This window comes from Camelus ferus, chromosome 10 (assembly GCF_009834535.1).
Source record: "Camelus ferus isolate YT-003-E chromosome 10, BCGSAC_Cfer_1.0, whole genome shotgun sequence".
Taxonomy (NCBI): domain Eukaryota; kingdom Metazoa; phylum Chordata; class Mammalia; order Artiodactyla; family Camelidae; genus Camelus; species Camelus ferus.
This window is the reverse complement of record NC_045705.1, coordinates 19173966-19198767: the sequence shown is the minus strand read 5'-3', so window position 1 is coordinate 19198767 and position 24802 is coordinate 19173966. Positions and strand designations below refer to the sequence as shown.

General features: G+C 32.6%; 1 protein-coding gene across 1 annotated transcript in view; it reads right to left on the bottom strand.

Moving 5' to 3' along the window:
* The window catches only part of ELP4 (elongator acetyltransferase complex subunit 4), a 209770-nt gene that overhangs the window by 139754 nt on the left and 45214 nt on the right, over nt 1–24802 (bottom strand). Inside the window, exons 4-5 of the mRNA XM_032488404.1 lie at nt 19677–19808; nt 9900–10039 (exon numbers count right to left, since the gene is read on the bottom strand). Coding sequence (XP_032344295.1) covers nt 9900–10039; nt 19677–19808 — 272 coding nt within the window. The remainder of the gene's footprint in view (nt 1–9899; nt 10040–19676; nt 19809–24802) is intronic.

The following is a 24802-nucleotide window of genomic DNA, read 5'->3' as shown; positions in this document are numbered from 1 at the left end:
CACATATATCTGAGATATTTATCTATGACAAAGAGTGAAATATACTCATAAGGCAGTAGGCACAATATTAAATGTCTCAACTAACTGCATAAAATAGTTTGCTAAGCTAAAGTTATATTAGCATATAATTTGCATGTGACTATAAAGACTGTGAAGTCGATTCACAAGTAATTTTCAAGTTAAAAATCACATTATTATTACCCTGAAGAATGTCATCTATTGATTTTTCTTTTCTGATGCTTTTTGCCTAACAGCATTGAGTTTGATTCTTTTCACCATGGATACTCAACTAAGAGAAGAACATATAGGGATTATGAATATATTAGGGGCGCCATGGAGGGCTATGACCAGCACAAATCTCTGGACCACAGCTGGGAAAGCACTAAGAACATGAGGATGCAAGAATTGCATGTATCCACAAAACAATCTGACAGGAACCCTGTTGAGAGAGGTTATGATCTTTGATGAAAAATAATTCAATTCAATGTTATTCTGACTTCCTTTAATTACTGATGTAAATAAGTCATTAGATTATGCCTTCTAGTACCCATATTATTGCTGTCACCTATCCAACTCTGGGTCATTACTGGTCTTTCAAACATCTTGGCCTTTCAATTCTTAACATCATCTCTTCCAACAATCTTGTCTCCATCCTACCTACAAGTGCTCACTCCTATGGTCATATCTTAGACCTTGTCATGATCAATAACTGCTATCCTTGTACAATCTCAATTCATACACTTGCCTCCCCACAACCACCACTTTCTACCTTTTTACCCAGAGTCCTGTTTAACCAGAATAGTTTTGCTGAGCAAGTGAGACAAAGCAACAGAAAGGCAAGGAAGCAGAGATAAGAACTGACCAGGGATCAATTGACCAGGGATGGCTAGTGAGTTGAAAGTGTAATAAGTCAGGTGAGTGAGAGATGGCAGGCTTTGGTACGGAGGTCCTAGTGGAGTCAAATGCTCCTATATAGGTTCTTGCATAGCTTCTTTATTTTATGTATGGTAGTTTCTACCTTTTAACTCCCTACCCTATCTTGCCTACCCCTATTCCCTCTGCCCACTGGTAATCACTAGTTTGTTCTCTATATCTGTGAATCTGTTTCTGTTTTGTTATGTTCATTCATCTGTTTTATTTTTAGACTTTACAGATGAGTGATAATACACAATATATAATGTATTTGTCTTTCTCTGACTTATTTCACTAAGCATAATACCCTCCAGGTCCATCCATGTTGCAAATGGCAAAATTTCATTCTTTTTTATGGCTGAGTAATATGTCACTGTGTATATATACCACATCTTTATTCATTCATTTGTTGTTAGACACTTAGATTGATTTCATATCTTAGCTATTTTGTAAATAAGGCTGCTATGAAGATTGGGGTGCATGTATCTTTTTGAATTAGTGTTTTTGTTTACTAAGTCTTTTAAAACACTTTCAGAAGTGAGCTAAATAATGTGGGAGGCACAGGGAATATGGCCACTGTTCATTCATGGGCCTATATTTAAGGAGAAATTGAATTCCAAACGTGTTTTTTCACCAAAGAAAGGGATAGGGAAAAGAAAGCTGACTGTCTAGGTTAAAAGTATTTGCTCAGATAATTATATTTTTTCCCAAAGGAGAAATAAATGCTATGATGGCAACAATGGTACTGTACACTCTAACTTTTGATATCCTTTCCTAGAGCTGTTTTAACAATATACACTTGTACAATTAACATGAGTGATTTGTTTCTCCACACTATCTTTAGTGCATGGCATTATCATTTTAAATAGTTGATAGTTGAAAAATGGTACCTCTTTGTTTTTTGTTTACATTTCTTTGATTACTAGTTAGGCTTATTGGCTATTTCTGTATCTACTTTTGAGAACATCCTCTTGGTATCTTTTGCCCATTTTATATTAGGATGCAACTTGTTCTTACCAATTTTAAACATGGTCTTAATTTACTAAATATTTATATATTTTTATACACTTATAAAGTATATTGCTATATATTTATATAGATATAAAGTAAATATAAAATATATTTTACATATAATATTTACAGGTAAAGATATATATACTATATATATACATTTATATATACACACACATTTATATTTCTTAATTTTTTGTTAAAAATTTTGAAATAATCTCAAATTTATAGAAAAGTTACAGATACAGAACAAAAACCTCTTTTTCCCTGTTTCACGAGACAATAAGTTGCTCACATGATGACCTATCACTTCTTAATAATTTAGGGTATGATTCCTACAAACAAGAGCATTGTCCTACATAACGATAATATAACCATCTGACTTAGGATATTGCTATAATTAGGAAACTGATACTATCATCTAATCTTCAGACACCATTCAAGTTTTACCACTTGTCCTAGTATCATCCTTTATAGCAAAAGGACTGTGTTCAGAATCATATGCTGCAGTCAGTTGTCATGTCTCATTTCAGTCTGCTTGAATCTGCAACTTCCTCAGATTTTCCTTGACTTTTATGGTCCTGACACGTGAGAATCACAGGCCAACTATTGGATAGAATATTTCCAATCTGAGTTTATCTGATGTTTCCTCATGATTAGGTTTAAATTATTTTTATATATTTGGTAGGAATACTGCAGAAGTGTTGCTCAATTATTTTCATTGCATGCTATCAGGTGATACACAATTTCAACTTGCCCCATTACTGGTGATACTAACTTGATTAAGTTGATGTCTGCTCGGCTTTTCCATCATAAATTCATACTTTCCCCTTTGTAGTAGTAAGTATTTTGTGCGGAGGTGCTTTGAGGCTATGTAAATATCTTGTTCCTCAATAACTTATTTATTCATTCATTTGTATCAGCAAGTATGCATGGCTTCTTACTTTCTTAAATGGATTATAATCCATTACTATATTTATTTATTTTGATGCTCCAATTGTCTCTTATTTGGCCAGTGGGAGTTTCTTTGGGCTGGCTTCTGTATCCTTTTGACATGCCCTCATCATTCTTTAAGCACTTTTAAGCATAAAAAGATGTCACAGGTGTACCTTTTTCTTTCCTTTGACTCAAACATTTCTTGACAGTCCTGGTTTCTTCAAATGGAGAATCATCAGATATACTCATTGCTATTTCTCCACTCTAAGAGTTTAAAACATTCTCTTTATATTTCTTCTATTACTTAAACAATTTCATGTATTGCATCTGAACTTTTAAAATATAGTTTGATATGAGATATAAGTTAGGGATTTCACTATATTATACCCATATGACTGGGCTTTCAAAACTTATTTGAAATACCCCTCCATTATAAAGATGTTTGTTCATCATAAAAATCCAAATATATAAAACAGACAAGGAATAGAAAAAAAATACCCCAAATCCATCCCCAGAGGTGAACACTGTTAACAGTTTGATGAACTATTATTCACTGGGTAGAGAGAAGACATCAGTCCATATCCTTAATGTTACTCAAGACTCTGCCTCCAACTGTACAAACCAATTTTTTTTTTTTTTTTTGCATCTACACTGTTCTTTTCTGCTTCCTTTCCTTCCTTCCCTCCAGTGGAGGAAATGTTATTATATCTTAGAGGCCAATCCTTGCACACTTGCTCTGGGGCACTTCCTGCCTTTTCCAGAAAACACTCCAACTACCCACTAACATTTATTTAGTATTTTCTATATAACAAGTACTGTTCAAAGAGTATTACTTTTAGACCAATTTCATAAATGGGTAACAGAGATAGTGAGCAGCTTAGGAATTTTCTCAAGTCGTTTAGTAATTTGCTCAGTGACATATAGCTGGAAACCACTTTTCCCTCCTCTATATCTTCATCTATTCCCTCTTAAATGAATTTTTCCCATTCACATTTAAACAGAGCAGGAAAAAAACCCGAAAAACTCCCCCCAAGCAATTCTCTCACCTAAACCTCTTCTAATTATTGCTTTTTCTCTGCCCCTTTATGAAGGAATTTCTTAAAAGAATGATATGACTCTGGCCTAACTCTCTGAACTCATCCTCTTTCTAGTCCTTGCTATCACTCATTCTAGTTCAGCAACATGGCCTTTTAGGTCCTTGCAAACTCTAAGTTCTTTCCTTTCTTAGCATGCCTGCCACTCCCTCCGCAAGAGCACTCCTGGCCTAGTGTTCTTCGTATGACTGCCTTCTTCTTACTCTTCAGGTCTCCGCTCAAATGTTTCCTCTTCAGAGAGGCCTTATCTGAACCCAGCCCAAAGTTTTCACTCTCCCCTCAATTTATGGAAAATATTCTTTGTCTTTATATTACTTATCACAGTTAAAATAATGACATATATATTTACTTACCTGAATTAAAAAAAAATTTGTGTGCTTTCTCACTAGATTGTAAGCTATAAATGGTCAAGGATAACAGCTGCTTTATTTACTACAATAAACCTAGAGTTTCACATAATATTAGGCTCATAGAAGGTACTCAGGTCCACACAAGGTGTTCACGTAAGAGAAGGCGTTCAATAAATATTGTTAGATATATGTTTATGTTTACTTAGATCTGTAAATGGTACCATCCTAGTTCTAATGTCTGAAACCTGGAAAGAATTCCTGATATTCCGTTTACCCTTTTCCCCAACCCCAATGAAATCAAAGAGATCAGAGAGGTAGCTAGCAATTAGGTTAGGTAAGGATATGCAGACTTTATGAATCGGTTAGAATGCAGGTTTAATATTCTGAATGAGATGGGAAGTCTTTGTAGGGTTTGAGCCAGAGTAGTGGTAAGAGCTGATTTATGTTGTAGAACCGTACTGTCTCATAAGATAGTCAATAGTCACATATAGCCACTTACATTTAAATAAAAGAAAAGAAAATAAAAATTTCAGTGCCATATTTCAAGCACTCACTCTTAGTTTCATGTGGCTAGTGGCTGCTATTTTGGACAGCACAGACATGGAAAATTTCCATCACTGCAGAAAGCTCTACTGGACAGCACTATATTAAAAATATTCACTAGGGCTATTTTAGAGTAAAAGGAGAGACTAAGAAGCAAAGAGTAAGACTAATTAGGAGGTTATTCCAAGAGTTCTAGTAAGAAATGTGGGTGACTTAGGCTGGCATGGAAGAGGTAAAGGGTGTGGGTATACTGAAGACACAGCTGACAGGATTTGCTGAAAGACTGAATGTGGGAAGAGAGAGAAAGGAGAGCAAGAGGAGTCAAGGGTCAAAGATTGCTTCATTAAAGGAAGAAGAGAAATTTGGAAGGATATACATAAATGATAGAGAGTATGCCTATGGGGAAGATGACTGGGATTAGGAATGCGGAGATAAGGTAGGAAATAACAAAACAAAAACCATGGATACCAATGAAAATTGCAGGCCAGGATGCTAGGATGATCAACTAAATTCTGTGTACCTAAAGGCCCTCTGGAAGGGCAGGAATAAGAAGGAAACGAAAACACGTATGCAGGTCATTTCTCTTCATTGATCAAAGTGAGGCTCAGAATAATAGTTCTCTCTCTAAAGTTCCTGGAATTATCTTTTTACTTTAATTATATCACCAGCAGATAAGTAAATAGATAAAATCCCTCCTCACACTTACATCTTGTCTTTTTCCCAGCTCTGAGATTTGTATTAATATATCATTCATTATATCCTTTTAACAGAGTAGTTTATAGTATATGACTTCTGTTCTGAACGTTTAACCTTACCTAGAAGCTCTCTTCTAAAATTCCTTTCTTGTGAGTGAATTTTCTATTTGCAACTTCTAAATGTATTGTGGTTCTCTGCTTCTCAATCTAAAAGATTTGTATTTTTGAAATAAAATATACTCTTACATGGCTTTGTTTCAGTTATTGGTTTCATTCCACTAAATCTTTGTGCTAAGAGCAAGGTCATAGTTTATTTGAGTAACTACTATATTTTATACATTGATTCACTAATTCATTAACTGTCAACAGTTTTTTTAAAAAAGGTAATTACACGAAAAGATCTTTATTACAGCATAAACCAGAGCAATGTTTGGCATGCAATTCCTGGGTCCCAGATTCAGGGAATAAATAGATGAAAAAAATGTAACTCTTTCCTCAAGGATTCCAATGCTTGAGCGGAAGATAAGAATGTAGACAAGACAAATAATTACAGTGTACTGAGACTAGAGTTCTGACAGAAGTATGAACAAAGGAATACTAGTAGGAATGTATGAGGAGCATAGCTACGATTTGTCTAGGAAAATAATATAGAGGCTTATACAGAAGTTTCATTTAAGCTGGTAAAGAGAGTTGGCAGGGTAAGAGAAATGAAATGACTCCTAAAATCTTAAGTAATATTCCTATCCTCTCTCCATTGATTTTCTCCTAGAAATTCTCTTAGAAAGATTAATTAGTTTGCAGAATTCAGTTTGTTCAACTTAATCAATACCAATCTTTTAACTAATGTAAGAAACTACTAGCTTTTGTTAGGATAAATACGTAAAAATAAAATCTTGAATTTTAAAGAAACATATCAAAACAAAATCATTCTATTTGCTACCAATTTAATGTAAACCCAATACTCAAGACTTAACATTATCTGTAATTTTAAAAAGTAACATTTTACAACACAGTAGGTGTTATTAGTTGGCTTGGGGTACCAGAACAAAATACTGGGTAGCTTAAACAACAGAAATTTATTCTGTTGCAGTTCTGGAGACTAGAAGTCCAAGATCAAGGTGCCAGGAGGGCTGGTGTCTGGTAAGAGCTTATTCCTTGGGTCGCAGATGGCAACCTTCTCACTGTGAGCTCACATGGCTTTTCCTGGGCATGTACTCAAGGAGACAGTAGGGAGCTCGGTGTTTTTCCTTCTTTTTTAAGGACACCAATCCTATCAGACTAGGGCCTCACCCTCATGACTTTATCTAAACCTAATTAACTTCCAAAGGCCCCATCTCGAAATATCACCACATTGGGGAGTAGGGCTTCAAGATCTGAATTTCTATGTGTGTGTGCGAGGGGTGGAGGACACAAACTTTCAGTCAATAAAAGTAGGTTAAACAATATGTTAGTAGATTTGTTAATACATAATTAATAAATAGGGAATGACAGTATCTTTCTAGTGAGGAAACCGAACTGTGCTTGGGCATACCTGCTAGCAAAGTTTAATTTAAAACAATGTCAAATTTAAAAACTTGTAGACTAAAGAATTATTCTCAAAATCAGGTTTTTCTATCTTTATTTTGTGATTGAGATTATCAGATTTATAACAGTGAAATATCAAAACAAAATTATCTGGGTGATATTATGATACATCTCAGGTTTTTCATACCCAGGTTTTAATTTGAAAGTTTAAACTGTATGTATTGAACATTTTCCATTGGCAAACCTATCAATAATTTTAAATTAGTGCAGATTTTAAGTGACCTTCAGTTTTTCTTACTGTAAAAAAAAACTGTATGTTTCAACGGTGCATTTAGAAATCATAAAATTATATATTATATCCTCACATATGATAGTGAGACACAGCTATATCCTCTAATCTTAATTACAGGAAAAGTATGGACAACTGTAGGGCTTAGCTTTATTGTTTTATAAATGAACCAGTAAAGTTCATTTTAGTGAAATGAGCACACGCTTTTCATAAATTAAAATAAATCTCACATGGTAAAGTACCCATTTTCAAAATTAATTTAATTACATGTTTAAAGTTTAATTACATTTAATTAAGCATTTAAGTTTAATATGAAATAAACGAATTATCATTTAACTACTATGAAATGAAATACTGCCTTGATAATTAAAATCCATAAATTTTCCTGTTCTATGCAAGACTATTAGTTCTCAAAAAAATATTCTAAATATATTTTAAAGATTATATTCTCACAGCCAGTCAAGGTGTAATTTTTCTGGTGCTGAGCTTCGTGTGCTGGACATGTACACGAGCAGCAAATGGAGACAGCTTGTTATAGAAAAGAGCAGATGTTCTGGATTCTTGGGTTTGAATGTGAGCTTAGTCACTTACAGCCTGCAAAGAGGGAAAAGTACTCAGCGTCTCTGACCTCAAATTTCCTGTAGAGTAGGGATAACATTCCTTCTCTGGGAGGGTTGTTGGGAGGATCAAATGAGATATCCCATTGTCAAATGTCTGGAATAGTGACTGACACTGAACAGGTATTCAACAAATATTAATTTCTTCCTCTCTTTAGCTGCTGAATGAATGAAAAAAACTGTACTTTCCAGCTTAAAAAGAGTTTTATCCTTAAAACTTTTTTTTTAATTACAAAAGTAATACCATATTATTTTTCATGCACTTACATCTCACTTAATGTACACTTTTAATTTTTTATTTCCCTAAGAACTCCATGAATGGAGGCAGAATAGAGTTTTGAGTCAGAAAGAACTAACTTTGAATCTGGCTTCCAACATTTACTATTTGAGAAATCATGGAAACTATTTTTACCTATTTCCCAAACCTATATAAATGTATGTCTGGTTCAGTGAATGACAAAAATTAGGAGCTAGTATTATCAACATAATCATTCAAACTTAATAGAAAATGAATGAAACAGGAAGGATAAGGGGAATTCTACCCAGTCCCCTACACCATGCCTCTGTTTTTCATAGGAGGATACTTATTTTCACTGATTTTAAGGGATTTGCCCAAGGTTAACAATAAGGATGAACTCAGTATCAGAACCTAGCTTTTTTATTTCTTTATCAGAGCTCTTTACAATACAAGAAAATAAAGGTGAAGGACACCAAAATCTTTTGAAGCAATTAAAGCAAAAAGGAAAAGAAAGGATATTCTGACTAAATTAAAATTCTGGCTCTATCACTTAATAGTTGAGGCTCAGATAACTCATGTCTGTGAATTCTGGTCTCTTTCTCTGGAAAATGGGAATACAAACTTCTATAGGATCGATACAAGGATTACACTAGGTAACAAATTAAAGATGTAGTAGAGTGACTGACACATAGCAGGTAGCTATTAACAGTAAGACATCACCAAAACACCACTTTGGGTAAGTCTCTAAGCCATACAGGCTGGAGAACACAATAATTAATTTTTTTTTTTGGAAACAGATTTAGTAAAAATAAATAGGATAGTCTTCACTAAATTTTCAGGTAATATTTCTGGGAAAGAGACTCTAGATTTTTAAGTCATTTCCATTCACAACTTCTTGTCTATTAAATCTTCCATTTAATAACTCATCTCACTTGGAAGGTAATGGTTTTATAGTGTGAAAGAAAACAGAGGTGACAACCTACTCTGTGAATTACTTTCCCTTGATCCAACTGCAATAAGAATTGAAATTAAATATTCTTAACACTTTATAAATTATTCAATGTCAATTACTGTAATTTTCAGGGTTTTGCCTTAATAAAGTTAGCAGCACTATAAATATGTTGTGTTAGTTTAATACTTAAAACTTTTCATTGTAAAACTCAAACCCTAAATTCTCGTAAGTCATCTGAAAAAAATAGACTGCTTTATTTACAGCAGGACTAGAAATAGAAAGCCTTAATAAATAAAATACTGGAAAACACATGAGTGTTTACTTTCAGAAAGAGCACTTATCAAAAAACATGGAGCAACAGCTTGACTTTATACCATTTTCATTGCTATTATTATAAATAAATAATAGGTATCTATGTGCATTTAGGGCTGAAAGAGCCTGACATAGAACTATTTCACATTTTATTGAAAATAAAAACAGCAGGTATAGTAAATTCGGTATCCAGACCTTTCAAGTTGCAAATTAAGAGTAACAGGGGTCCAACAAGTCCAGGACCAGAAAAAGTAGAAAATCATATACAATGAAATAATATGAAACATATGTACAATTAAGGTTGCATATTATATAGAAAACTAACATTTATTAGGATATGTACCTTTAAATATGTATTCTTTCAAAGAATGTGGGAAAAAAACATTTTATTTACCTCTGAAATCAGAAGTGAAATCATTAACTTACCAAGATTCTACATTAAGAGTTGACGATATTTTCTCTGGAAGAAAAAATCCATGCCATTTTGAAGCCTCAATTAGTTCTTGAGGTATCCTTTTTGATACATCATAATAGTGACCAAACCTTGAAGATGATACCGGTCCAGCCTGATAAGAAAACCCATTTTAGTCATTAAAAAATAGTTTTTTAAAAACTACAATGTATGTGTCCTATATTCAGCAAAACACTGATATATTTATGCATTTTAATGCTAATAAGGAAGAGCTGATACACACAGACTATTAAATTTCAAAGAAGCATGCAACAACCTTTATTGTTTTGAACTATCTATAGCTGTAAATCAACCTTTACATTTCCCATGTATCTTCACTCCTGGTAGTTCCCTAAGTTTCATAAGAATTTAAATGCTTCTTTGCTTTTTTTGCTATACTGAATATCTTTCTTAATAAAAAACTTTATATACATAACTCAATTAATGTTTAAGACTTCAGTTTTTTTTTTACAAATTTTTTTTCTAATTAAAAAAATTATTCTTAACTGAAGTACAGTCAGTTTACAATGTTGTGTCAATTTTTGGTGTATAGCATGTTTCAGTCTTACATATGCATACATTCGTCATATTCTTTTTCACTATAGTTTACTACAAGATATTGAACATAGTTCTCTGGGCTATACAATATAAAATTTATCTATTTTATATATAGTAGTATCTGCAAATTTTAAACTCCAAGTTTATCCCTTCCCACCCTTTACCCCCTGGTAACCATAAGTTTGTTCTCAGTCTGTGAGTAAGACTTCAGGTTTTAATAATAAAAGAAATATGTAGTTGCTAAGAACTCAATAAAAACTTATACCAAATTAATTCATTGGAGAGGGGCTCAAAAGAAACTAGCTATTTATATATTAAACAGAGCATCATTTTAAAACTAAGTTCTCCTAAGACCATGAATATGCACATTATTCAATATTTCTAACAAACTTAAAATTAAACTAACAGTATAAAATATACAGGGGTATTCCAGATAGGAACAAGTACATGATAAAGTGGGAGAATGTACACAAGCTGTATTAGATAAATCAGAAACCTGGCGTATTCATTTGTTCATTGATAATTCCATTTTGTGCCCTCTACTAACAATTTCTCCAAACAATTACCTTTGGTATAAGAAACTCTAGTAACTATTGATGTTGAATTTATTTACATGGCATAGTTGAAGCCTACTAATATAACATTATAATTATATTGCTTTGAGTGGATTTTGGGCTTTTCTTCTTTCATTTAGCACATTAGAAATATATCTCGATCCAAATATACCTGTATCCAAAACTGAACTACTAACAGATTCTGTCTAGCAATAGTTTCTAATGAAATCTCTGATCCAATTTTACTTAACTTCCATTGTCCTGAATGCTACAAAACAGACAAGTTTCAGAACATTCAACAAATCTAGATAATCTTTACAGAAACTGAAGAATTATACATTAGTAGGTTCTTATTTTACTAAATAACTGATAACTTTGTAATTTAGAGAAGAAACAGGTATTTGCTTATCACTAGATACTTGCATTTTAAGACTTCAAGAAGTTATATTCTTGAATTAAATGCCTACAAACATCAAATTACATAGTAATATAGAATAAAAAATTTAAAGTTTAATAGAAACTTTATATTCTCAAAGTTTGACATTTATTTTCTAAATAAAATGGCTGTTCATCCCTCCATAGGTACTATTTATTTTCATTAATGAAAGAGACCTGTTAATTGGCTTACTCTAATCTTTCCCATAAGTATGGTTCCAAAAACATGATTTATCTATTTGCCAAGAATGTACTGACATATACATCATGTCACATTAAAATTTGTTTCTTAAAAATAGGGCGTAAAGTTTTAAATGTAAAGTTATTAGCCTAAAGCAATTTAAACAAGGTCTGTTCTTTGGCCTATAATCTATTCTTTATCCGGATTATAGTTCAGAATGTTTTTACTGCAATCTCTGCTAGAGCTCATCTTTTTATTGTGTAAGTCCAAGCCCCCTTAATGTTTTAGAAAGGCCTTGACTAACTGAACTTTGATCTGATGTCTTCATTGAGAAAAACACCAGGTTGCCCATTTCAGATGCAAATCCCCCTAAGGCCCAATAGAATTTAGTAAAGACAGCAAAAAAGAAGAAACAAGAAGTTTCCAGGATCCTCTTTGAGAATCCTGGGGCACACTGGTGTCCTTAATCCACACTGCTGCATGGATTAAGGTAGGTGATAACCTTTCCTGATTCAAAAGAATAAGCAGAGTGCCTACAAACTGGGTGGAGACTAGGATTTGGTAATAATAAAACACCATGCAATAAAAGCTTGGTCTATGTCAGGGGCCTATGAAAAGGCCTCAATGTACCACATTCCCAGGCCTAGTAGGGAAGCTTGCAAAAGCCTACCTGAATCAAATAAGCATGAATAATCTATTTTAGCGGACTGGCCATGGGGAGAGAGAAAGAAAGAGAGACTTTTCCCTCCTTTTAAGTTTGAGTTAATAAATTTATTAGTGGACTGAAGGTTCTTGAAGTCCTATGCACTTTGAGAAATATACTAAATTGCCAAGAAGGAAAGTATGCTTTTTAAGCTGCCGTCTCTATCAATGTTTCTAATTATAATATTAATGTGATACAATCTCAGATTTGGGATGAATCAAGGCAGAAGATTGATTTCATGCTGTGATAGTTTACATATAGAACACAAATAATTCATTAAAATGTAAAAATAAATTTGGAAGCTTTTCTTATAAATAAATTGTTAATTTTTTTAGAAATTAAGAGTAGAGAGAGCAACTAAAATATTCACATAGTAGACAATATTTTATCAATGATAGAAACTTTAATCCTTCAATTAAAAAATGAAAATGATCATTTAAATATACTCTAAAAGGAAAAAACAATTTTGTAAGTTTTTTCCTACCCAAGACACATAGCATTAACATATAATCAAATTTTTGGAATGCTGTGACATCTCCTGAGGCCTAGAATTGTAAAATGAAAACTTAAAATATTTTCTCTAAAAAGGTGTCACTAAATGCTTTAAATCTAATAATAATAATAATAATAATAATAATAATAATAATAGTAATAATCCATGAAAAACTATTAACTTTCTGAAAAAAAAACACTTTAAGAAGAATCAAACCATCATCAATAATTATTCAATTTACTCAGTTTGATAAGAACATGTTGTTTAGTTTTACACTATGACAACTTCTGTTTCGCATTCATATACTAACTCTTAACTTTGTCAACTGTGGAAGAGAGTAAAATGGAATGGTTCAGTAAAAACTTACTATGCTAAAGGGAAATGAACCCTGATGTGGGTCTAGGAGGAGCACAGAGCAACAAAACAGTATCATCCCTCACCTTTGGTACATTAGAAAGAAATAAAATTCAGAAAAAAGCTATACCACAAATAAATGGTCTAGATAAGACATCTTCTTATTGTTATTATCATTTCTTATTTCTCAGTATGGCATAACAGAAAGCAAGAACCCAAATGGTCTCATTTCGAACCTCCGTTCAATCACCAGAAATTAGAGCTAATAATAACTATTTCACTAGGCTATTGTGAAAATCTAATGCAACACTAGAAATGAATATTTCATAAATTATAAAGCACTACATAAATATTATTGATGATTGTTATTGTGTCTTGATTTACTAGAGAATCAGAAGATCCATCACTATCCTTTGCAATTTCTTTGCTTTATTGGAAAAATGGTATGTTTTGTCACCTGCAACATGCACACATCTATCACAGGACTGTTGTAGCTGAACAGCCAAGACAGAAAGCTAAAGCATAACGAGGATTTAACATAATAAAGATCTAATATGCTGTCATAAATTGCTTGAGCTGTTGTAGGCCTTGGTCGTTAGAGCTCTACAATACTGAAAAAAAAATTAAGTCTCAGAATATGCTGTAGGCTATCAATTCTTGGGATAAAGAGGGAGGAGGGTTGGATAATTGGACAGGAAAGAAGAAGGCATGTTCATCTAGGAAGAAAATCAAAATCACAGGATGTGGGAAGGTAGGCTTTTAAAAACTACATACCCCTCCAAATGGAAGAAGCATTACTTCACTGAGCTGTTGTTATTTATTTAGGTGTACATTTTCTTATCTTTTTTTGCATTCCCTAAATGGGAATATGACTAAACTCTTAGGACCTGGTGACAACTTATATTAAAAGACATCTCTGATAATCAACAGATTGCCTTTCTGTTATGTTATGTTTTGGACTACTTGTTTAATCTTTACTGATAATAGTGTTAACTATATTTTGTCCCCCCAAAATACAGAAAACCCAGGATTTTCTTGTTGCTGTTTTTAAACTGATAATGGCGAAGCAGAGTCTGGATATGCAAAGTAGATAATGTAAGTGATCACCAAAGTCTATCAGTCTTGGCAAATCATCATATATAAAATTTCTGTGACAGGCAAATATACATGGTAGTAACATTTCAAAGAAAAGTAAAGAGGCCAGAAAATGATCCTATTTGCTAAACTTGACAGAACTCATTTGTAAATACTAGTAAACTTAAGTTTGACCATTGACTATAAATTCAAAATAAGCTGTTATTTTTGTGTGTATTAATTACTGCCACTTAATTCACTTTAACATTTATTTCCCATACTATATAATTCATTAGCTCATGTATTCAACAAATAACTAGTGAGCACCTACTATATGCCAGTCAAATAAAATAGTCAAAGTCTTTCTCTCACTGAGCTCTAGTAGGAGGAAACGATACGTTATCTGCTAGGTGATGATAAGTACCCTGAAGAAAAATATGGCAGTGAAAGGCAATGATAGAGTGGTTTTATTTCTCCAGAATGACAAAGGAAAGCATTCCTGATAAAGTGATGTTTTAGTGGAGCTCTGAAGAAAATGGGAAAATAAGTTATCTGGAGAAGATCATTGTAAGAAGAGCATAATTTTTATAACACTCAAGCTGTAAGCCTTGAAATCTCAGTACTGGGTTTATGTGTTAATATGTAACCTCTGACAAGTTTACTCCCATAGTAACAACTGCAAGCACACCATGCTCTAAAAAGAAAAATTTAATAAGCAATATTCACTTACATGTAAAAGGGGGTAGGATCAACATCTATAATTATAATACATTAAAAAAATTATAAAGAAACGAAGGACTTTCTTCCCATGTTTAAACAGATTTTATAACAAGCAGTAAGAAAAAAGGCATAAAGTTTCAACTACTTATATGTTTTCACTGACAGTTTTATCTGAAGAATGTTAATGACTAATGAAAAGACCAAAATCTCATTGAACTAAATTCAACTTAGAGCTTATGTTCTCAATGACTCTTTCAGAACACACCAGTAGAAAAATTAGAATACAGTCACTCTTTACAAGAGTCACCACTAAGTCCAGTTGCTTAAGTGAATCTGCCAGATTAAAGACATGAAGTTCTTTGTCATTGTGGTTCTCAAGTGCTAGTCCTACATTCCTTGTCTGTTTCAATCTTTATCAATTAACTCACATTTTTGTAAGCAGAATAACTACATTTATTCTGGACTCTTGTACCCAGTTCTCAATCACAATGTATGCTATACCTGCAACAACGCTGAATACATAGAGCTTCTTTTTATTTTTTAATACAAATGTATGGTGTACTACTGTACACATATACCATAATTTATTTAACTAGTTGCTTGCTGACGGACATTCAGATTATTTCCAATCTTTTGCTATTAAAAACATGCTACATAAGTGGGTCACACATATTTCATTTTACATCTGAGTAAACATATTCATGATGCAAATTTCCAAAAGAATCAAAGGGTATATGTTTTTATAATTTTGAAGGAAACTGCCAAGTTACTTTCCACAAAAGCTGTACATATTTATATTCCCACTAGCATAATATGAGAGTATTAGCTTTTCTCCACGTTTGCTAATTTAGTGTCTTACCAAACATTTTGGATTATTGACAATCTAATAAGAGAAAAATGGCAGGTCAATATAGTTTTAATTTGCATTTCTTTTATTATAATTGAAATTGGGCATCTGTTTTTGTATGTTTAGGAGCCACCTAAATTTATTTTTCATATTTTTGCCTGTTTTGTTAAAATTGGGTTGGTGGACTATTCCTTATTCATTTTAAAAGTCTTATATATAAGGACAATTTATTCCTTATTCCATTATATTAGCTGCAAATATCCTCTCTCTAATTTGTAGTTTGTTCACAGTCATTTAAATCATACATTAAGAATGGTATTATTCAAATATCTTTCCCATCTAAATTAGAACAATTTACCTTGCTTAATATTCACCTATTACAACATATTTCATACTGGTATACAGCTGATGCTTAATCAACATTTGCTGACTGAGTGAATAAATGGCATTAATACAGGTGCTTGAGATACAAGAGAAAATAAAACAAGCTCTCGTCTCTAGACAACTCTGTCTGGTGGAGCAAAGAATTATACTAACAATGAACTATATGTATGTACTTTAAAATATATAAAGAGCTATGAGAACAAACATAAGAAACTAGGTAATTTCATCTTATTTGTACTTGAAGAAGGATGAGTTGGGAAACAAGAAAGTGAAAAAAACATCAACAGAAATACCAGCAATTCACAAGAAGCAATTCTCATAGGAAGGGCATTTTATAGCGTTTTATACACACAAAGGACAGAGATTTGGATTAGGTTGTATAAATCTTGTATACAATCTTGAGAAGTTTATATTTCATACTGTGGGCTTGTAATGACAAGGTTTCACCTCACATTATAATTCTCATTAACTGTTAGTGACCACCCAGACACTCTGCAGAGGATCTTAAGGCTGTGTCTAAGTTTGGCAGGAGGGTAATATGATTGACAGTCTGCCAAGCATTTAGAAGAGAGCAGTAGAAGTAGGAAACCAAATTAGGCACTTGCAGTGAAGGAGTGTTGTAAACATATATCTGTCCTTGGGAAAGGTAACACTGATGTCAAAATGGAACAGAAGAGAAGGGTGGACTATGGCAATTGTATCTTACTCAGATAGAACTTCCTCCTCTTTTCTATCAATATGACAATGCCTTATAGACATTAAAGCGTTCTGAAAAATGAATAAAAGAAATAAACAAATGGATGGGCCTTCAATAGGAGCAGAATTCGTGAGTTTTAGTGGGCAGATTTACTGACATCTGTTTTGACTTCTCAGAAAATTTCCCCTCACCTCCTGTCTCTTAGTCTATCCTAGATATGTAAGGTTACCAGACAGCTGAGTTAGAAAATGTAATGGTTGAAAATGAAATGTACAGGCAACTATATTTAACATCTTATAGTGACCTATAATGAAAAAGAACATAAAAAGCAATATATATATGTATATGTATGACTGAAACATTAATGCTGTACACCAGAAACTGACACAACATTGTAAACTGACTATACTTCAATTAAAAAAAAAATGAAATGTACAGGAATAAATTAGTAATTCCAAAGAATCACTAATTATTTTGAATATTCATAGGTAACTATACTGGATAGAAATAGCTTAACTAGTTCACTTACTCTGGCTTGCAACCCTAGAATAAAAGATTCTATGTGGAGATTGCAGAATAAATAAAAATAATCTATTTGTGTAAAAAAAAAGTGCCATAGTTTTTTTAGGAAATGTCATCTCATTTACAATAGCATCAAAAACAATAAAACACTTAAAAATAAATATAACCAAGGAAGAGGAAAATCTCTGCACTGAAAACTACAAGGCACTGATGAAAGACATTGAAGAAGATACAAATAAATGGGAAGGTGTTCCATGTTCACTGATCGGGAGAATTAATACTGCTTAAATGCTAATACTACCAAAAGCCATTTATACATTCCATGCAATCCCTATTAGCAGTTTAATGGCATTTTTTACAGAAGTAGAAAAAAAATACTACTAAATTTTATATGAAACCACAATAGACTCCAAATAGCCAAAAAAATTCTGAGGAAGGAGAACAAAGCAGGGACCATTATACTTCCTAATTCTAAGCTATACTATAAAGCTACAGTAATCAAAACTGACTTAATAACAGACAAACAAACCAAAGAAACAGAATTGAGAGCCCAGAAATAAACCCAAGCTTATATGATCAACTAATATTTGACAAAGTAGCAAAGAATACTCAATAGAGAAAAGACATTCCCTTTAATAAATGGTGCTGGGAACAATGAATATTCACATGTAAAAGAATGAAACTGGACCTCTACTTTATACTACTCACAAAAATTAACTTAAAATGGATTAAAGAATTAAATATAAGATCTGCAGCCATGGACCTCCTAGAAGAAAACAGGAATAAAGCTCCTTGACATGGGTCTTAGTAATAATTTTTTTGATATGATGCCTAAAGCACAAGCAACAAAATAAAAAATAAGCAAATGTGACTACGTCAAACTAAAAAGCTTCTGTATAGCCAAAGAAACCATCAATAAAGTGAAAAGAAAACTTATGGATTGGGGAAAAGTTTTTGCAAACCATATATCTGATAAGGGGTTAATATCCAAAATACATAAAAACTCATATAACTCTATAACAAAAAACCAAATAACTTACTTAAAAAATGGGCAAAGGACCTGAACAGACATTTTTCCAAAGAAAATATTGAAAAGGTCAACAGGCACAGGAAAAGATGCTCAACAACATTAGTCATTAAGGAAATGCAAGTTAAAACCACAATGTTGTTAAGATAATCACCTCATGCCTGCTGGAATGGCCATCATGGAAAAGATAAGAGATGACAAATGTTGGCATGGATATGGAAAAAAGGGAACCCTTGTGTTTGTGTTGGTGGGATTGTAAACTGGTGTAGCCACTATGGAAAACAATATGTAGGATTCTCCAAAAATTAAAAATAGAACTACCATATGATCTAGCAATTCCATTTCTGGGAATATATCCAAAGGGAATGAAAACACTAACTCAAAAGATATCTGCACCTCCATGTTCATAGCAGCATTAGTTATAAAAGCCAAGAAATGGAAAACAACCTGGGTCCACTGATGAATAAATGAATAAAAAAGCTGTGAGATATATTAATGGAATATTGTTCAGCCATAAAAAATGAGAAAATCTTGCCATTTGCAACAAGGTGGATAGAACATAATGGCATTATTTTAAGAGAGATAAGTCAGAGAAACACAAGTACTGTATGATCTCATTATATGCAGAATCTAAAAAACAAAACAAAAGACTAACTCATAGAAAAAAGGGTTTATACTTTGAGTACCAGAAGCAGAGGGTCATGCAAGAGAGATTTGAAGGAAGGTGGTCAAAAGGCACAAACTTCCAGTTGTAAAATAAACAAATACTAGGGATATAATGTACAATATGATGACTATAGCTAAGACTGCTGTATAATGTAAAGGAAAGTTGTTAAAAGAGTAAATGCTAAGAGTTCTCATCATAAGGAGAAAAATTTTTCCATTTTTCTTTGCTTTCTTTTTTTATTCTAGCTATAAGAGATGATAAAAGTTAAATGAACCTGTTGTGGCAATCATTTCACAATATATGTAAATCAAACCATCATGCTGTGTGTCTTAAGCTCATAGAGTGATGTATGTCAATTATTTCACAGTAAAACTGGGAAAAAAATCATCTTGATGCGATACTCTACAAATAACTAGTTATTTAAATAAACAAATACACATTGTATTGTATTTAAAGAATAACAAGAATACCACTGGAGAGCCTAAAAAATGAAAACAAACATATTTGCAAATTTTAGAAATAGTTTGTTGACTTGCCTCCATCTTGGGTAATAACTGGTAACGCCAAGCTATTTTCATCTTAATGTTAGATTCTGGTGTTTCATGATTACACACGTCTTCATCAAAATCTTTTTTACAATTATCATCAAGTAATGGTGCAGGAAGTTCCTAAGAAAACAGAACAACACATTACTGAGTATCTGTGCCAAAAAACAAAAAAAAGACAATTTTCTTAAATCGTAATACTAGCAATACTAGAAATTTCTAATGCATTAAAAATTGACATCTTAAAACTGATTCAAATATAAAATCATGACAATATAGATATTTCTAAAACAGAGGCAAAGGGTTTATATATAAAGTATAAAGTTCAATTTTTTTACCAATGAATGAGAATTTAAGGAAAATATTCAAATTTTTATACTAGCAAAAACCAAATGCTGTTGCAACAAGAGCTATGCTTATTTAAAAAAATTTATATACTTGAAGCAAAGTCTGGAATTAGCACTTATGTATTACATGTAATTATTGTTATGTTTGCCACAAGGTAAAAATAAAGCATGTGCACAAATCTGTTTACTGGTTTGTAATTCTAGAATTCAAAAAACTCATTCACCGAAATAATGGGTGAAGTAACAACTAACAGTAAAGACATTTATTTTGCCCATATCAAAAGCTAGTTTTGCACCTGCAAGCCTATGTCTCTTCCTTTAACAACGAAAACAGAATTTAAAATCTCTGATTAAGAGACATTGAATTCCAATTTTCCTTTTCTTTCTTGGAAGCTGACCTACTGAGTGACCTACCGAGTGGCTACAAAAAAATATACAGAAAACATTGTTTTGTGAAGAGTTAATAGAGAAATAATGCAAAGAAAAAAGTACAAAAAAGTTTCCTGGAGGAGGAAAGCATATACAATTATTTTATTTTTTATTAGCCAGAATCATAAAGATAATATACAGCATTGGATTAGTAAACATAATCTTGTGCCACATCATAAATTAGTCTAAGTTATAACTTTTACTTTTCAGGATCAAATTTATTTATGCTTAGAATCAAGTCCACTAATCACCTAGAAAATACAATAATCATCATATATTTTAGTCACCTCCTAAGAAATTTATGCCAGTTTTAGAAACTAGTTATATCATTTAAACTCTGAAAACATCATTCCTAGCAAAGCATTAATATCTTACAAAACATAAAGTGACTGCTTTTTCCAATGGAAACAAATATTTGTGAGGCATATAGTGGAACACAGCGTAGTGGTTATGAGTTTGAATTCTGCAAACAGACTGTTTGGGTTCAAATATTGACTTCACACTAGTAGGTGTATCTCTGGCTACCCTGACTGCCTCTACTCATTGTAAGGAAAATGTAGATAATAGTATTCACTTCATTGGCTTATTATAAGGAATAAATGAGTTAAAAATGTAAATGCAGAGGATGGCACCTGGACATGTTAGGCATTCAATAAATGGTTGATTATGAGAATTTAGTCAAATAATTGTTTTAACCATTACTCAGAGCCACACATTTTTGTACTGTCAACATTAGGCAATATTTAGCATAAGTATTTGTACTCTTTTTTCAATCTCAAGAATATTTAACAATAGTTATGACAAAGGTCACCCATAACTCAAAACCAGAAATATTTTAAAAATTACTTTTTTCCAAAGAGATGGAACATATATTTTAAAATTTATACATTGCCTCTCATTGGTTAAATATATTAGTTTTGAACTGAAATGTTCTCAAATTAAGGAGTATAGTATTAAAAACTAGTCCTAAAATATTAGACATCCCTTTTTAATATGGCTAAGGTATGTAAACAAGATGGGAATATAAAAAAGGTAAGCATTTCCTCATACATCTTATTCAATATGTTTCCACTCCTATAGTGGACATTTCACCATTTTAAAAACTTTTATATATACGGTAAAAATTATAATGATTCTGATTTTAGTATTGATAAAACAGATGCTCATTCCCTAAAGTTAAAGGTGAAAATGTTCAAAATATGTACAGAAAGTACACTCTTAGAAATGTCCATTTAAGGTTTTGTTTTCATATGTATTTTTTTAAAAATTGAAATGTAATTCACATAAAAGAAAATTCATCATTTTAACCCTTTTAAAGTGTGCAGTTCACCTCCTACACTGCTGGTGGGAATGCAAGGTTGGTGCAGCCACTGTGGAAAACAGTATGGAGATTTCTCAAAAGACTAGGAATAGACTTACCATATGACCCAGGAATCCCACTCCAGAAGGAACCCTACTTCAAAAAGACACCTGCACCCCAATGTTCATAGCAGCACTATTTACAATAGCCAAGACATGGAAACAGCCTAAATGTTCATCAACAGATGACTGGATAAAGAAGAGGTGGTATATTTATACAAATGGAAAACTATTCAGCCATAAAAATGACAACATAACGCCATTTGCAGTAACATGGCTATCCCTGGAGAATGTCATTCTAAGTGAAGTAAGCCAGAAAGAGAAAGAAAAATACCATATAAGATCACTCATATGTGGAACCAAAAAAAAAAAAACAAAAACAAAAAAAAAAACCAAAACAAAACCAAACATAAATACAAAACAGAAACAGACTCATAGACATAGAATACAAACTTGTGGTTGCCAAGTGGTGGGGGGTGGGAAGGGATAGACTGGGAGTTCAAAATTTGTAGATATTGACAGGCATATATAGAATAGATAAACAAGATTATACGGAATAGGGAAATATATACAAGATTATACGGTACAGGGAAATATATACAAGATCTTGTGGTAGCTCACAGCGGAAAAAAATGTGACAATGAATATATGCATGTTCAAGTATAACTGAAAAATTGTGCTCTACCTTGGAATTTGACACAACATTGTAAAATGACTATAACTCAATAAGAAATGTTTAAAAAAATAAAGTGTGCAGTTCAGTGGTTTTCAGTATGTTCAGAGTTGTGCAATAATTATTACTGCCTAATTTCAGTACATTTTCATTACTCCTAAAAGAAACCTCACACTCAGTAAACAGTCACTCCCCACCCCCTTCTCCTAGTCCCTGTCAATCTCTAATCTACTTTCTGTCTCTATGGTTTAGTCTAGTCTGGACATTTCATATAAACAGAATTACACAACACACAGCCTTTTGTGTCTGGTTTCTTTACACTTAGCATAATGTTTTTTCAAGGTTCATCCATGTTGTAGCATGTATGAGTACTTCATTGTTTTCTGACTGAATAATATTCCATTGTATGGATATGTCACATTTGGTTTTCCATTCATTAGCTGATAGACATTTGGATTGTTTCCACTTTTTGGCTATTACAACTAAAGAGGCTGTGAATATCCATGCATGAGATTTTACATGAACATATATTTCCAGTTCTCTTGGGTATATACCTAGGGGAAGAACTGCTGGGTCATAGGGTAACTCTTCCTAACTTTTTAAGGAACTACAAAAATTCTTTCCATAATGGCTGCAGCATTTTATATTTCCACCTATAATGTTTTAGAGTTCCAATTTTTCCACATCCTCTCCAACACTTCTCCTTTCTTCTTTCTTTTCTGTCTTTTTCCTTCCTTCCTTCCTCCCTCCCTCCTTTCCTTCCTTCCTTCTTTCCTCATCTTCCTCCTCCTCCTCCTTCTTCTTCCTCTTCCTCTCCTCCTTCTTCTAACTAGCTATCCTACTGGATGTGAAGTGGTCTCATTGTGGTTTTGATTTGCATTTCACTAATGACAATGATGTTGAGCATCTTTTCACGTGCTAGTTTTGGCCATTTGTGTATCTTCTTTGGAAATGTCTACATGTCCTTTGCCCATTTTTAAGCTGGATTGTTTAAGTTGTTGAGTTCTTTGTTTATTCTGGGTATTAGATTCATCATATATATGATTTACAAATATTTTTTCATATTCTGTGTTTTGTCTTTTTACTTTTTTAGCAGTAAGCACTTTCTTTGTTGTGAAAATATTTTTAATTTTAATAAAGCCCAATTTATTGTTTTTGCTTTGTTGCTTGTACTTTTGATGTCATATTTAACAAATTGTTGCCTAATCCAAGGTCATGAAGATTTATACCTTTGTTTTCTTCTATGAATTTTAACTCTTACATTTAGGTCTTTGATCCATAATGAGTGAATTTTTACATAGGGTATAAGGGAGAGGTTCTTATATTTTTATAAGACTAAAGTATCTGTTACACTAAAATATTACTTACTGAGTAGCTAACTGTATGCCAAGTTCTGGTGAGGCTTTGAGGATACAGCACAGAGCACACTTGGTAACAATGACCAGAGTAGACAAGTATAGTGCTTACTCTATTCTAGGCACCAAGCGCTTTAGACTTATTAATTCAATGTTCATAATAACCTTATGAAGTAGGTACTCTCATCCTCCTTTTATACAGTAGAGGCCTGAAACATAAAGAGGTTAAGTCACTTTGCTCAAAGCCACAGAGCTAGTAAAAGATGGAGCTAAGATTTGAACCTGGGGAGTCTGAGTCCAAAATGTGCTCTTAACCATTACGTTTATTACCTATATACTAAGCTTTCATTCTAGTTAGGGGAGCAAAGTAGTAAGTACTTATATAAGAAGTCAATGATAATAAATGCAGGAAAGTGAAGCAAGGTAAGAAGGCAGAGGCTCTGTTTAAGATGGTCATAGGTGGTCTCTCTGACAAGGTCAAAACTGATGCAGATCAGACAACTCCACATAGAATTAAATGAAACTCTATACAATATACTACTATAGATACTTTCCATGCAGATATCATACTACTATATATAACAAACTTTCAAAAATGTATTAATGCTATTTCCCAGATCATGATATACTAGAAAGAGCACTAATGTTAAGAGGTTCATCAGGTATGTGGAGGATGCAAGAGCCTGAATTCATTTTGCTAACCTCAGTTATAAAGACATATCAGCATTCTTTATAAAACTACTGGTCTAGAATTATGCTATTCAATATGCTAGCCCCTGGTAACATGTGGCTAGTTAAATTTAAGTTTTTATTAATTAAAATTAAACAAAATGAAAAATTCAGTACCTCAGTTACCCTAGCCATATTTCAAGCACTCAATAGTCATATGTGGCTAATGGCTACTCTTTTGGGCGGGGCAGGTAAAAAATTTTGAATATCACAGAGCATTCTATT